Source organism: Chiroxiphia lanceolata, chromosome 24 (genome assembly GCF_009829145.1).
Source record: "Chiroxiphia lanceolata isolate bChiLan1 chromosome 24, bChiLan1.pri, whole genome shotgun sequence".
Lineage (NCBI taxonomy): Eukaryota > Metazoa > Chordata > Aves > Passeriformes > Pipridae > Chiroxiphia > Chiroxiphia lanceolata.
The window spans coordinates 5,560,188-5,575,010 of NC_045660.1; the positions used below are offsets into that span (position 1 = coordinate 5,560,188).

Below are 14,823 nucleotides of genomic sequence, written 5' to 3' on the forward strand. Positions count from 1 at the left end.
GGGCCGGGCCGTGCCCGCGGCCCCTTTAACGGCGGCGGCCCCGCGCGCCCCGCTGCGCGCGCCCGGCCCGCCCCGCGCCCGCGCCCATTGGCTGCGCGCCCCGCGGCCCCCCCCGCGCCCATTGGCTGATCTCTCGGCCCTCCCCTACCAAAACCCGCTCCCATTGGCCGCCGCCGCGGCGCAGCCTCGCCGGCCGCTTCCTGCTTTTAAAGTTACCTTGAGCGGCGGCCGCAGGGGTCAGCGTTGGCCCCGCCCCCTCGCCGCCGCGCTCCCATTGGCTGCTCCCCCGCCCCCTGCCGTTCAAAAGCGCTCAAAAGGCCGCTGATTGGCCCGCGCGCCCGTCACTCTCTCGGAGGGTTCCGCCCACCCGCCCCGCCCACCAGCGGGTCACGGGGGCGGCGAGCGCGCGAGGGCGGCGGGAGCGCGCGCGGGGCCGGGAATCAGGGAATCCCGGAGGATTTGGGGCTGGGAGGGGTCTCTGGAGATCACCCAGTCCAACCCCCCTGCCCAGGCAGGGTCACCTGGAGCAGGTGACACAGGGACGTGTCCAGGTGGGTCTGGGATGTCTCCAGACACTCCAAGCCCTCCCTGGGCAGCTGTTCCAGGCTCTGCCACCTCCATGGAAAGGAAGGAGTTCTGCCTCAGGTTGAGGTGGAACTTGGCTGGGTTTTAGTTTATGGCCATTGCTCCTCCTTGTCCTGTCACTGGGCACCGCTGAACAGAGCCTGGGACCATCCTCTGACACCCCTTGGAGATATTGTATGGATTGGTGGGACATTTATATGGATTGATGGATCCCTTCTCAGCCTTCCCCTCTCCAGACTGACCAGGCCCAGCTTCCCCAGTCTCTGCTCATCCCAGAGATGCTCCAGACCCCAAATCATCTCTGTGGCCTCCGCTGGACCCTCCCCAGCAGCTCCTGGTCTTTCTCATCCTGAGGAGCCCAGACCTGGACACAGCTCTGGATGTGCCTCCCCAGGGTGGAGCAGAGGGGCAGGATCCCTCCCTGACCCGCTGAGACCTCCCGGTGGGAACAGGCACATATTCCCTGGCCGTTATCCCCACGGGAAGGACTCCCCCATGGAAACCACCCCGGATCACACACTGACACTCCCACGTGTCTCCAGAGACCAACAAACAACTCACAGGATAAGAAAAACCCCACAGGTTTCTTCCCCAATTCCCTGGTTTGGCAGGTGCTGCCCCGGCACAGCCCCGGATCCCTCCGACATTCCCGGCATTCCCACCCACAAACACCAACAATTCCCCTGCACAGCCTTAACCACACTCCAGCCTCACCCTCCCCGAGGCTCCAACACCCCTTTGGATCGGATGGAAAGCTGGGAATGTCGTGCTCTCAAAGGACAGGGGGGTGTTTTATCCCACGGACACGCAATTCCCAGCAGGTTACCAACAACACCCCAAGGGATTTCCAGCATTCCAATACACAATTCACTGCTTGGAAACAACGTGCTGACGGGATTATCCAGAGGAAAAAAATATTGGGAAGCACAGCCAAGGCTCGGCTAGTCCTGCAGATTAAATCAGTTTGAATCTGATAGCAAGGGGAGATTAATTTAAAAATAGACCTTCCCGGTGGTTTGGTCAATACATGTGGTTAAAACACGACTTTAAAATAAATAAATACACTCTGTTCTCTTCCTGTGTCATTCCTCAGATAAAAGGCCGGGCCTGGAAGCTGCGGAATTCTGACTATTGGAGGTATGTGAGGTACTTTTGGTGGTATGAAAAACAAACCCCAGCAGCCCCAGCACCCTTCCTGCGGAGCACAGGAATGCCTGGTTGGAATTCCGACTGCCCAAACACATTCCCGTCTGCTCTGTCACATCCCAAGGGACCCCCCTGTCACTCTTCTGCTCACAGGAATTTCGGGAACAGCCCCGGGAACAACCCAGCACAGCCACCAAGCTGCTGCTCACAGAGTATTTCATAATTCTACATGACAGTGAAAACTCATCAATTTTGGGATTAGTAAATTAATTCTGGGAAGTCCCAAAGTAAAGGGTTTATTTGTGGGGAAGACCCCACTAAAATAATTTTTGGGAAGCCCTACTGTGAAGGGTTTATTTCAATCATTGCAGCTGTTCTTGCTCTGGAACCACAGAGGGTTGAGGTGACACCTGGGAATTGCTGAAATCCTGCTGGGAAGATTTAACCAGGATCTGAAGGGAATGGACAAAGAGGATGGAGAGGCCTGGAGTGACAGGACAAGGGGGAATGGCTTCCCACTGCCAGAGGGCAGGGTTAGATGGGATATTGGGAAGGAATCCTTCCCTGGGAGGGTGGGGAGGGGCTGGAATGGATTTCCCAGAGAAGCTGTGGCTGCCCCAGCCCTGTCCAAGGCCAGCTTGGAGCAACCTGGGACAGTGGAAGGTGTCCCTGCCCAGGGCAGGGGGTGGAACTGGAGATCTTTAAGGTCCCTTCCAACCCAAACCATTCTGGGATTCTGTGAACTAGAGTTACTGGGAAAACAAGGAGAAAGGAACGTCCTGAACTCCCTCACCTGCCCCTGCCCTGTGCAGGCTGTGCCTTTCCAAGGAACGTGTCCCTGCACATTATCCCCGTGGGGCAGGAGAACGGGCAGGGACAAACACGGCTTATCTTGGGAAAGGACAAAATAAGGAGGCCCAGAGCAGCCAGGCAGGAGGAATGACCCAGCCCAAGGTCCCCAGGCAACCACAGCTCCCGGGGAACCGGCGGGATCTCATCCTATTCCCATCCAGAACCAGGGGCTCCAAGGGTTTTGCCTTGACCAAAAACCCCGTGTTCACCCCAAAACGTAGAATCACAGAATATCCTGAGTTGAAGGGACCCCCAAGGACCACCCAGTCCAACTCCTGGCCCTGCCCAGACACCCCAACAATCCCACCCTGTCCCTCAGAGGATCATCCAAACCCTCCTGGAGCTCTGGCAGCCTTGGGGCTGTGCCCAAACCCTGGGGAGCCTGGGCAGTGCCCAACCACCCTGTGGGGGAAGAACCTTTCCCTGAGATCCATCCTAACACAGCTCCAGGCATTCCCTGGGTCCTGTCCCTGGTTGTGACAGAGCCTGGTGTGACATCCCCCACCAGGGTGTCACCACAACACCCCAGGGACGGGACCTGGGCCCAGGTAAAGTGGAGGCTGGAACAGAGCCCAGATCACCTGAGGACAAACAGACCCAGCAGGAATAGCCCAGTCCAAAAACAGCACCTAATTTAAGGAGGGCAGGGATAAACCTAAGAAAAGACAAGGGATGTTGTCAAGGGCAACAGCAGCCAGGGATGTGGGATGGCCCAGGAGGGAAGTTTTGTAGAATTGGAGGGAAAGGGAATCACAAGTTCATGGGCTGTTTGCTGCAGCCAGATGAGGTTTTTAATCACCCATGCTCAGCCTGCAATGGAGACAATTTCTTCCTAAAAATCCGATTTCTTCCTAAATACATGGAGAATATGTCAGTCCACAAGACAAGGGTCTCAAAGGGTGCTATAAAGAGTCACATTCCAAAAGAAGGCACTGTCGTTTCTTCTGTGAAAACCCAAAATCTGCCAGAGCTCCAGGTCCTGGAGCTGGCCCTGGGACACAGCTCAGCCACCACAAAAGCCAACACTGTCACCCCCATTGTCCTGCACCCCCACCAGCCCTGACCCCCCAAACACCTGCCCAGGGAATGCTGCAGCTGGAGAAGGAACGGACCTGAGTGAAATCCCACCAGGCCAAAAGAATTCCCTTTGATCCAGGCCACACCCGCACTGCTTACAGTGTATGGGGCATTTCTTTTATTCCCTCAGCTCAGGAAAAAGCAGGATTTAGGGAGACCATATTTATGTGCAAGTGTCTTCACAGCTCTCAGCGCTTTTAGGTTTTAAACACAGATTAAACAACCCCTCGGGTGTTACCAGAGACACCACAGCTGCCTCTCCCCCTCTTTCTGCCAAGCACTGTGGCAGAGTCTGGAGCAGCTCCTTAAAGGCTTGTGGGGCAAAAAACCCCCAAAGTTTGGTAAAATAGAATCAGAGAATCATGGAATGGTTTGGGTTGGAAGGGAATTTGAAGATCACCCAGCTTCACCCCCTGCCATGGGCAGGGACACCTCGCACCGTCCCAGGTTGCTCCAAGCTGGCCTTGGACACTTCCAGGGATGGGGCAGCCACAGTTTCTTTGGGTAATCTGTGCCAGGGCCTCCTGTCCCTCACAGGGAAGGATTTCTTCCCAATCTCTAATTTAAACCTAAACACACGAGTTCTTCTCTACCCCTTCCCACCCTCTTCTCAAGACAGGTCAGGATCACAACCGGCCTTGGAATCACAGAATCCCAGAATGGTTTGGGTTGGGAAGGGCCTTAAAGCCCACCCAGTTCCACCCCCTGCCACGGGCAGGGACACCTTCAGCCACCCCAGATCGCTCAAGGCCGAATCCAACCTGGCCTTGGACACTTCCCGGGATGGGGCAGCCACAGCTTCTCTGAGCAACCCGTGCCGGTCCCTCCCCATCCCCATCCCCATCCCGGGGTCCCGATCCGGCCCTGGTTCGGCCCAGTCCGACCCCCCCCCCCCCCCCCGGGCCGGGCGCGCGCGGGACAACGGTCCGTTCCCAGTCTTCTCCCCGGTCCGCACCGCACGGCCCAATCAGAGCCCGGCCCTCCCCCCCCGCCTCCCCCCGCGCGGGCCAATCAGCGCGCGCGCCGCGCCCCGGCCAATCGCCGCGCGCGGCCGTTGGGGTGGAGGCGATGGGGGGGGGGGGGGAAGAGCCCGCAACGACCCCTCTCACGGGCCGCCCCCGCCCCGCGCCCCCTCACGGGCTTCCCCGCGCCGCCCTCCCCGCGCACTCACCGGGGCGGCCCGCGCCGCGACCTCCCGCTGCTCCGCGCGGCGCCCGCGCTGCCTCCGGCGCGGCTCGGCGGCGGGAGGCGGGAGGGGAAAGAGGCAGGGGGTGAAGGGGGGGCGACCGGAGCGGAGTGAGCGCCCGGCGGCCGAGAAACAAGATGGCGGCGGGGCCGTGAGGCGGCGGGGCGGAGGCTCCGCCCTCTTCCCCCCCCCCGCCTCCACGGGCCGCGGCGGGCGCGTGACCCGGCGGAGATCTCGCGAGAGCGGCGGGGGCGGGAGGGGCAATGGCGGGTGAGGGGAAGGACCGGGTCCGGTGTGAGGGGAACGGGGGGCGGCCGAGCCTCGAGGGGCGGCCAGACCCTCCCTCTAGGATCAGTCTGTCCTGTCCTACACCCCTGCGGGCCGCGGCTCCGAGGCGTTAGGCCTCTCCCAAGGCCAGCTTCCAGGTTTTCCCTTTGTGAAACGAGCAGGAAGCTTGTGGTGTTTCGCTGTGAAGTGTGATTGTAATAAATTGGTTGGTGGATAAATCCATTAAAGATGTTGGATAAAGAGAGTGATGACCCTCAATGAACTTTCTCCAGGCCAGAATTTGGCATATTCTGGGGAATTTTAAAGGGCTTTTTGGAATGGTACAATAATAATACAATAATAATAATATAATAATAATAATAATAATAATAATAATAATGTTTGCATTTTATTAAAATAATAATTTGGAATAGTATATTAATAATAACACCATTAAATAGGTAGTAAGTGGATTGACTCAGTGAATCCTGTTATATAGTTTAACTATAAATGCACACAAAGGGAAAATAACTCGTTGTACATATCTGGTGCACCACGGAGTTCTGGTTGTTCACGTCCTTGGGGGGAAATGTTACTGAAATAAATAGAGAAAGTAATTAGAGATCCTCTCCCTCTCTTTTGAGCAGAGAGTCAAGGCAGCTGCTCTTCAGAAATAGAAACCCAAAGAGAAACAGAACCAAAAAGGGAGAAGGAGCAGGAAGTCCCAGAAATCACTTGAATTCTCCATACCTCTAACAGATTAGTTGTTTTAATAAATATAGCAGTAAAATAGCAGTTTCCTGGTAGTTTTTTCCCACTTCCATAGGTTTTTTGCCTCACTGTACAGCCGTGTAACAGCAGCTCTGCTTAACCAGCATGTCCCTGGCAGCAAAGCTCCTCAGCCCTGCCCTCCCTGAGCCTTTTGGGCTCATCCAGGGACATTTCCAGCCCTGCTGTCCCAGCCCTGGGAGCTGGCCAAGTTCAACCTGGCCGAGCTGTCCAAGGGCTCGGATCCATCAGCACAGGATGACTTTCTCCTGCCACCCTGGAGCCGGTTCAAGCAAAAGTCTGTGCTCTGCTCCAGCCAGCTCTCCCATTCCCAGGGACAGGCAGCTCTCCCATTCCCAGGGATGGCTTTGCTGGCTCCAGGACGTGGCACACTGAGGGGTGACTCATCCTGCTTCGGGATTTTTCCCATGAAAAAAAAAAAATCACTTTTCCTTAGAAGCGACTCCATCTTTGCCTCCTCGTTGTCTTTCCTGTGCCCAAATTGGCATCTAGAAAGGTTTGCTTTTTTATGTAATCCTTAAATCCAGTTTTTCATTAAATAAAATCATCATTTATCACTTCAAACATCTTTTGAGATGGGAAAGGAAAGTCGGGTCCCACGTGGCTGCTGCACTTCCAGTCACCCTTCCCAAAACTGCTGGGGGCAGTTTCTGGCACAGTGGTTTGCTCTGCTCCCTGTGCAAGAGGATGAAATCCCTCCTGCATCCTTGCAATCCCTGCATCCCACGGACACAGGGAGTTGGGATCTGTGGTTCTTGTCCCGTGACTTTTGCCCAAATGTAGGAAATGGGACCAAGTTCTGTGGCCGCTGCGCTCTCGGAGCTCGGCTGCTCCGGAGGCTCCGTGCTGGCACTGGAGGGGGAAATGTCTTGCAGCAAATTCCTGCAGTTTTATTGGAAGTCTTGCAACTCAGGGCACTTGCAAGGCAGCCAAGAGAAATAAAAGTTGTAGAATCATGGAGTGCTTTGGGTTGGAAGGGACATTAAGGATCATCCCGTTCCACCCCCTGCCTCGGGCAGGGACACCTTCCACCAGCCCAGGTTGCTCCAAGCCCCATCCAGCCTGGCCTTGGACAATTCCAGGGACGGGGCAGCCTCAGCTTCTCTGGGAAATTCATTCCAGCCCCTCAACACTCTAAATGGCTGCTACAATTTGTTGTTGTTTTTTTAATTTCCTAATTTCTGAGCCACCCTCCTATTTCAGCATCGAGAGTGACAATCCCCAGCACCTCCCTTCAAAATACCTCGTTTATAGATCAATTAACCAGCCCTGCTGCTGCCAGTGCTGCCAGGCCCAGCTGCCAAACCACCCAGCTGTTCCTCCTGCCAGGATCCAGCCCCACTCCAGGGAATTCTGGACAATCCTCCTCCTCCTCCCACTGGATCCTTTCGTGCCTGTAGCGCTCCGTTTCCTCCCCACCTGCTCCCTCAGCAGCAACGGATCCATTGTCTGGAGCTGCTCAGCTTCCCCAGAAGGATCCCAGCAAACACAGAGCTCCCTGTCAGCCTGCCCAGAACGTGGAGGAGCCAAGGAAAACAAGAAAGAGGAGAAAAAAGAAAAAAAAAAAAGGAAAGAAGAAAGTGCTTTTCCACTCGGCTTTATCGGCGCTCGCATAAATCTGGTGGTGGTTCATTGAGTTTGTGCTTCTCCAGCACCTGCCACCTGCTCAGCTGATCCCTCCCACGCTCCCCGAGGGGCTGTGCTGCTCCAACTGCACCCCAGGGCCGGATTTGGGAGGGCTGGATTTGTTTGACGCCGAGGAAAACCGTCTCTCAGAGCAGCAGGGACTGGCCTGGCCCTTCCCAGCTCAGCCCCCGCCGTCCCCCGGGACTCCCGTTCCAGCAGGGCCCTGGACTCATCCCAAACAGGCTGTTGCTCTGGGGCAATAATCCACAGGCAAAGGAAAACCTGGATTTAAATTATTTATGGATATGGACGCGCTGCCTTGTAGATTTTTAGGGAAAAGGAGGCTATTTAGGGCCAGATTTTGGGGCCCATTTTTCCTGACCCTTTGTGCCACATCCCACCTGGTACCTCTTCTGGTTGGGGAACATCCCTATGATAAATTTCAGGATATTTAATAAGAGTATTTATCTACCTGGACACAGATTTTTGAAGCCCCTGTAGAAACCTTGTCTCTGAAATTAAACCCCAGAAAGATAATTTGACTCGGGAGAGATGATGGTTTGGCTGTTGCCGGAGGATTCCCTGGGAAACCAAAAGGCCTGAGGGATGACAGGGATGATCCAGTGCCAGCCCTGGGGCTGTGGGTCACCTTTTGCACTCAGGTAGTTTGAGATTTGAACCCAGAACAGAGGTGCTTTTACCTTTTCTGATCCAGAGGGGAGCTCCCAGACGAATCCTGCTCTCCCAGCCCTCCATCCCTGGGGAAGAGACGACAGAAATCAGCAAAACCCCTGAGAGTCAGGAAATCTCTGAACTTCCAGAGCTGCAGATGAGCCACTCTGAGCTGAGATGCTCAGCCCAGCACTAACTGGGAAGCCCCATTCCCAGTATTCCCAGTTCAGCACCGGCAGTGGGGAGAGGATGCAGCTCCCAGCTCGGAGCTGGGGTTGGATCCCAGTGACTTTCCTGGTGCCTGCAGCATCCCAGGGAGAAGCAGATGGTGCCCGGGTGCCTCTTGCCTGGCCCAGCACTCTGGCTCTCCCAGTATCCCACTGGTGAGCACACGTGACCCCCCCACTCCTGCAGGAGGGCGAGAGGAGGTTTTCCAGCCTCTCCACACGGCTCCTTCTCCTGCGGGAAGTGGGACGAGCTGCAGAGCTGACACAGCACCGGCAGCTCATCCCAGTGGGAATGCCCAGCAGGGCCAAGGGGAGGAGCCCCTGTGCCCACCCGGGCTCATCCCACAGCCTGGCACCTTCCCAGGGCACGGTTATTCCCGGGAATACACACTGGGTTTGCCCAGTCCTGGCCTAAACCATCCTCTCCCCATAACCTGTCACGAGGTGCAGCTTCTCCCTCCCCAAATGCCCGGCCCTGGGGCAGCTCCAGGACCTCCTGGGCAACCTCAGAGTCCCCTGGGAAGCTCCAGGATGCCCTGGAGCAGCCCCAGGACCCCTCTGGGAAGACAAGAGAGTCCCCTGGGAAGCTCCAGGATGCCCCAGGGCAGCTCCAAGACCCTCCAGACAGCCCCAGGACCCCCGAAATTCCTCTGTGTTTCTGCTGCCCATTCTATCCACCTCTCTCCAGGATGAACAGGATCCACACCAGGGGAAATGTCCATCCTGTCCCAGGGAAAGGCAGCACGTGGCACCCCCGGGGGCTGCAGGTCCCGAGGTCACCCTCACAGGGACACCACGGTTTGGCTCAGCTTACAAAGCCTCTCCCGGGCTTCCCACTATCCCACATCCAGCTCATCCCCATCCACATGCTGCCCATAACCCCTGCAGAGCTGTGAAGCCAAGCCCTGGGAATCCTCTTACGGGGGTTTTACCGGAATAATCGCATTAAACCACCCCCTTTTCACCGGCACAAACCCAAAAGGTAAAGGAGAAGGTGGTGAGGAGCCGGCAAAGAGGGCGAAGAGCTGAGCTCCTTAAGGAATTAAGAGACATGAGAGATGGGAGAGCTCTGATGGGATCCCAGCACGAGGCCAAACCTGAGGTTTTGCCCACCCTGCTCCAGGAAGGCACTTCCCAAGGGATTGGTGCCACAGTCTTGAATCTTCAGGAACAAACCACCCCGTGTGAGGCTGGTGATCCCGGAGCAACCTGCCAAGGGAAGCAGAAAACCCGGGTCAGACAAAAAACTTCCAGTGGAACAGAAAACTTTGTCATTATTATTTTATCATTGCCGCGAAACTTCCTGTTTTATCATGGAAATGTAGCAGCTGGAAAAAAAACATAAGGAGAATCTTTTGGCTGGCTGAGGCAGGTGTTTTCACTATCTCTTCCCCCCAGACAATATGTTCCCAGGGCTGACACTTTCTCCACAAAGCTGGAAGTTTGCTTTGATGGAACACGCTCCCCTACCGAGAGATTTTCGGCTGGTTTTCCTGACTATTCCTCACAAAGGCCCCTCTGGACAACCTCTCTCCTCCCTGAGTTTGTTTATACGCTTTGAACCCTGTTAGGAAACCATCTCCCTACTTCAGCGCTGTTTTATCCAAGTTTCCATATTTAGTTCTTTCAGCTATTCCTGTTCCTCACCAGCTTTCCCGTGCACAACCCTCCACATCCCAGTTTTCCCTGTCCTTCCCCTCCAGCAGCTGCCACAGGGGGAATTTCCCCCCCATCCTCCCTGCACGGATGGATTGAGCCCTGTACTCACCTCGGGGACAAGATCCCAAATCACTCCCCACACCCCGATCCCAATATCAGGATCTCAGTGAGGGCCGGGTGGTTTCCCACAGCCCCAGGTGCTGGAGGTGGTCCCAGGACCCCCGGCAGGGTGGAGATGGGAAGCCTTTCCCCCCGGGAAACCCAAGCCTGGCAGTGTTTGAGGATTTGAGGGAGGGACAGAGTTAAAGGCGGTGAAGGAGGGTTTCCTCCCGGCACGTGGCTCCATGTCAGCCGCGGTGCGCAGCCGGCAGAGGCAACGCAGGGAAAAGCACTGGAGGAATTTACCAGGAGTAGAGAGAGACGCTGCTCAGAGGGAAATTAGTGTTTGCATCCAGCGAAGCCAAGGTGAGTCCAAGGGCAGCGCGGGAATCGCTGCCTCCCCGCTCCAAACCCCTCCTTCAGAGGGAACCCGGGCACCGGCAGTGCCCCCTCGGTCCCTGTCCCCCTGGCAGGGCCACGCTCGTGCTCCAGCGGCAGCCGAGGCATCGGAGCCGGGAGATTTGTGTATTCCCAAGGGAGCCCCGCGGCCACCCAGGCTGAGCGGGACGGGCTGGCAGCGCTGCGGGTCTGCCCGGAGCCTCCCGGGGTCCTGGGGGCACTGAGGGCTGGCTCAGGGGTCTGGGGTCTGGATGGGGACACTCGGGGTCAGGCCGACAGCAGGGGGGGGTGGCCAGCAGCTCTTGGTGTCCAGCTGAGAGAGAAGGGTCAGGTGGCAGCTCTGGAGTCCAACTGGTGGGTGTAGGGTCCAGCTGGAGGTTTTTGGGATCCCTTTGATGGGTGTAGGGTCTGTTCGATGGGTGCAGGGTCCAGTTGGAGGCTCTTGGGTTTTGGTCAATGGGCACAGGGTCCACCTGGAGGCTCATGGGGTTTGTTTGATGGGTGCAGGGTCCGACTGATGGGTGCAGGTTCCACCTGCTGGCTCTTGGGGTTCACTTGATGGGTGCAGGATCCAGCTGGTGGTCCTTGAGCTCTGGTTAATGGGTCTAGAGCCCAGTTAATAGGTGTAGGGTCCAGCTGGAGGCTCTTGGGGTCCAACTGATGTGTGTAGGGTCCAGTTAATGCATCTAGAGTCCAACTGATGCGTGTAGGGTCCAGTTAAGGGTCTGGAGTCCAGTTAATGGGTCTGGAGTCCAGTTGATGTGCATAGGGCGCAGCTGGAGGCTCCTGGGGTCCAATTAATGGATGCAGAGTCCAGTTTATGGTACAGGGTCCAGCTGGCAGGTGCAGGATGCTCCCATCCGCCCTCAGGGCTCCACCTGATGGATGCAGGGTCCCACCGCCGCCTTTTGGGGTCCGGCCGACAACTCTCCCGCGCATCTTCCGGGGGGGCACCGGGCAGCCCCGGGCCGACCCCTCGGTGGGTACCGGCCCCTCTCCGCGCCGCCCGGGCCGTCGGGGCCGGGGCCCGGGGCTCCCACGCCCGCCGCTCACAGAGCCCGCCGGGGCCGAGGGGAGGAGCGGGCACGGGCGGCGGCGGCGGCGGCAGCGGTGAGTGAGTGCCCGCGGGGTGCGGTGTGCTCCGGGCGCCCGGCACCGCGGCAGCGCCGGTCCCGCGGCCGCCGGGGCCCCGCACCTGCCCCGCAGCATCCCCCGCCCGCGGCCGGGAAGCGGGAGCGGTGGGTGGGGGGGTTTTTTTTTTGGGAAGGGCGGGGTGGGGGGGGGAGGATGCCCGTCGCGGATGCGTGTCCGGGGGAGCAGCGGATGGGCGCTCCGGGAGGGGGGAGGAGGTGGGAAGAGGGGTCCCGACCGCCGTGGGGTGAAACCCGGTGCTTCCCACCCGCGGCTGCCGGCGAGGCACCCCTAAAACATCGCCCAGGCGCTGAGCGGGGATTGTGAACACCCCAAAAGCGTCGCTGCGCCCGAAAGCGAGGGGGCTGCGGCCGCGCTCCCCTCCGTCCCAACCCGGAGAGCTCCGGTGAACCGGAGCCCTGCCCGGTGCGGGGCGGGCGGGCAGCGCTTCCGGCCGGCGGCTCGGCAACGGGAGCGCTTTCCCGTGCCATCCATCATCGCCGCTGAAAGCCCGTTGACGTCAAGCCCGTCCCGTGCCCGCCGGTCACCACGGCCGGGAAATACTGGGGAGAGGGACCCGAGAAAAGCCGGGAGGGTCCTGCCGAGGCTCTGCCCCCGGGCAACCGTCCTCGCCCCGAGCGGCTCAGTGTGCGAGCCAGGGCTCACCTCGTCCCGGGCTTTCCCGGCGCCCTCCAGCCTGGGCTTCGGGTATTGATTCGCCTCTTGCTCCATCCCGGGAGTCTGTTCCGCCCTCCGTGGGGTTTGGAGCAGGTGCCTGGTCGGTTCTGTAGGGAAATGTGTGAAGGAGCTGGTGAGGAGAGGGAAATGGTGCCCGGGATGGGCAAGAGAGACCCCTGCCGTGCTCCTTCTTGCTCTGACCAGGGTGACACTGACGTGGGAGAAGCCCGAGGGCAGCGTGGGCATCACTCATCCCCTGGCACCCAACGGGCACGGGGCTGGCAGCCACCAGTCCCCACCACATCCCCCTCCTGCTCTGCGCCTCAAAACGGTCCCCAGGGCCACCGTGTGGGAGCTCACGGGTCCCCAACGGGAGAGGTGATGGGCTGTGATGGGCTCTGTGCTGCTCAGTGCCCACTCCTGGGGGTCTGGGAAGGCACGACAAGGGGGCTCCCGAGGCTGAATCCCATCACTTGGTGCCCAGGGAGCATTCCCACGGGCTGCGCCGCTCGTTTCAATAGCTGAGAGTGGGAGGCTGCGGATCCCCCCGAGCCAGGGGCGCAGGGCTGGGCTTGGCTTGCAGGCCAAAGCCAGGCTTTGCTGCCAGGCACAGCAGCCCCAGGGTCCTCCCTGTGCCAAGGGATGTGGGACCACCTGCCCAGCCCGTCCCCAGCCCCTTCCCTGGTGGCCCCGTGGCTGCTCTGCACCTTCACCTCCAGCCCCAGTTTGGCGTGTGCCCGTTTCTCTCTGCACCAACACCACCAACACCTCCCCGGAGCCACTCCTGCTGTGCTGGCACTTCTCTCCCCGTGTACCTTCTCCAGCATCCTTTGGTGAGGGCAAACTCCTGCCACCTCCCACGGCCCAGCACCCCGAGTTCTTGCTTCTTCGTCCCCGTTCCAGCCCCGTCCTCGCAGCACAGCCTTTGTGGGACAGGGACAGAGGATGAGATTCTGGCGTCTTGGTCTGACCCTTGCTTGGCCCCTTTCACCCCAATTCAGGGGGAAAATCCCCTCCAGCTTCCCCCCTCACACACCCACCCCCAGTCCACCCCTCCCCAGCTCCGTGGGCTCTGGCTGCAGCACAGCCCTCCGGGAAGCATCACATGGATACAAGATGCAGTTTAAGGTGATGAAAATCCCTAATTTTCCTGCTTATTAAAACCCAAGCCGTGCGGCACCAGCTCCCTGCGTCCCTGTCAACGCGCCGAAAATGTTTTGTCACAGCTTCTCAAAGAGCAGGAAAACAGCCTTGTTAAGGAATTATTGTGAAGTGATTTGGCTCCAATTGACAGCGCTGCTGACACTCTGAGTTCGCTGCCTGAGGGGCTCCTTTCCTGCCCTGGGATGCTGTGCTGGGTGGTGGTGGGAGCCCCTCCAGGCTCCTCATCCTTCCCACAGAAAAAGGGGCTCCTGGAGCTGGAGGTCCCAGCCTGAAAATAAGGGAATTGCACCGATTTTGGTTGTTGGGTGGCGGAGCAACGCGAGAGCTTTTGGCCTCATCTTCGGGCACGTCGTGCATCGCCCTCCTCCCCAGCCGTGGCACGTGTGGCACCTCGCTGGGATCAGCTCCATCGTCCTCCAGGGATACAGGTGGTGCTGGCACCCCAGGGGCTCTGCCCCAGCTCCCCGTGCCAGGCGGGCTGCAGAGGTGGCAGAGCAGGCGATGGGTGTTTGCCGCAGGCTCCCGCTGCCTCCTGGCACCGCTCCGGCTCTCGGAACTCTTCCTGTGGCAAGCAAGTTTTCTGCTGATCCCTGAAGAAGCTTTGGAATAATAGTGCAGTCTTAGCATTTAAAAAAGCAACTTTTTCTGCAAACAAACCTGCTCCCCCCCGCCGGCTCCTGCTGGGCTCGGGAGCGAGCTGGGACCTGCGGGCTGGATGCGGCTGGGCAGGGAAAATCGGATCCAGGCAGGCAGAGTCTGGGCTGTTGGCAGGTCCTGCTGCTGGATACGGAATTGGGGGGGCAATGGAGGGTGTGGGTGGGTTTGGTCACCCATCCCAGAGCTGCTGGTTTGGCCCTGGGGACACGTTGGGCATCGCTGCAGTGAGCGGGCACGAACAACCAGGGGTGGAATCTGGTCAGCGCTTGGATTTGAACCTGAGGGGACTCCAGAGCTCTTGGCCCCCGTGGGATATGAAGCCCCTGGAAGGCAGAGGGATATTCACCAGTGCAGAACAGGGAGGGAAGGGGGGGCTGCTGGGTGCTGGCCACCGAGGGAAGGAAATCAGATGTTGTGTGCGAGGAGCAGAGCGCTGGTAGGAGCAGCAGAAATCCAGGGCTGATAGCAGTCCTTCCCCTGGAGGAAGCAGCTCCATGAAATATTGATGGGATTCACACACGGCAGACGAGCTGTGTGAGCTGCATTGCAGAGCTGGGAGCCGTGCAGCCGGAAAGGCAGCAGCAGCTGGGTAACGGGAAAAGCTCCTTC

General features: G+C 58.6%; 1 protein-coding gene across 1 annotated transcript; it reads right to left on the reverse strand.

Moving 5' to 3' along the window:
• Positions 1 to 5,586: 5,586 nt before the first annotated feature.
• On the reverse strand, positions 5,587 to 14,810 carry LOC116798121. The gene is made up of 7 exons (XM_032710266.1): positions 14,215 to 14,810; positions 13,209 to 13,316; positions 12,382 to 12,500; positions 9,541 to 9,636; positions 9,074 to 9,150; positions 8,230 to 8,289; positions 5,587 to 5,708 (listed from the first exon to the last, which is right to left on the reverse strand). The coding sequence occupies exons 1-7, from the start codon at positions 14,389 to 14,391 to the stop codon at positions 5,614 to 5,616; spliced, it is 732 nt and encodes a 243-aa protein (XP_032566157.1). The 5' UTR covers positions 14,392 to 14,810; the 3' UTR covers positions 5,587 to 5,613.
• Positions 14,811 to 14,823: the final 13 nt, after the last annotated feature.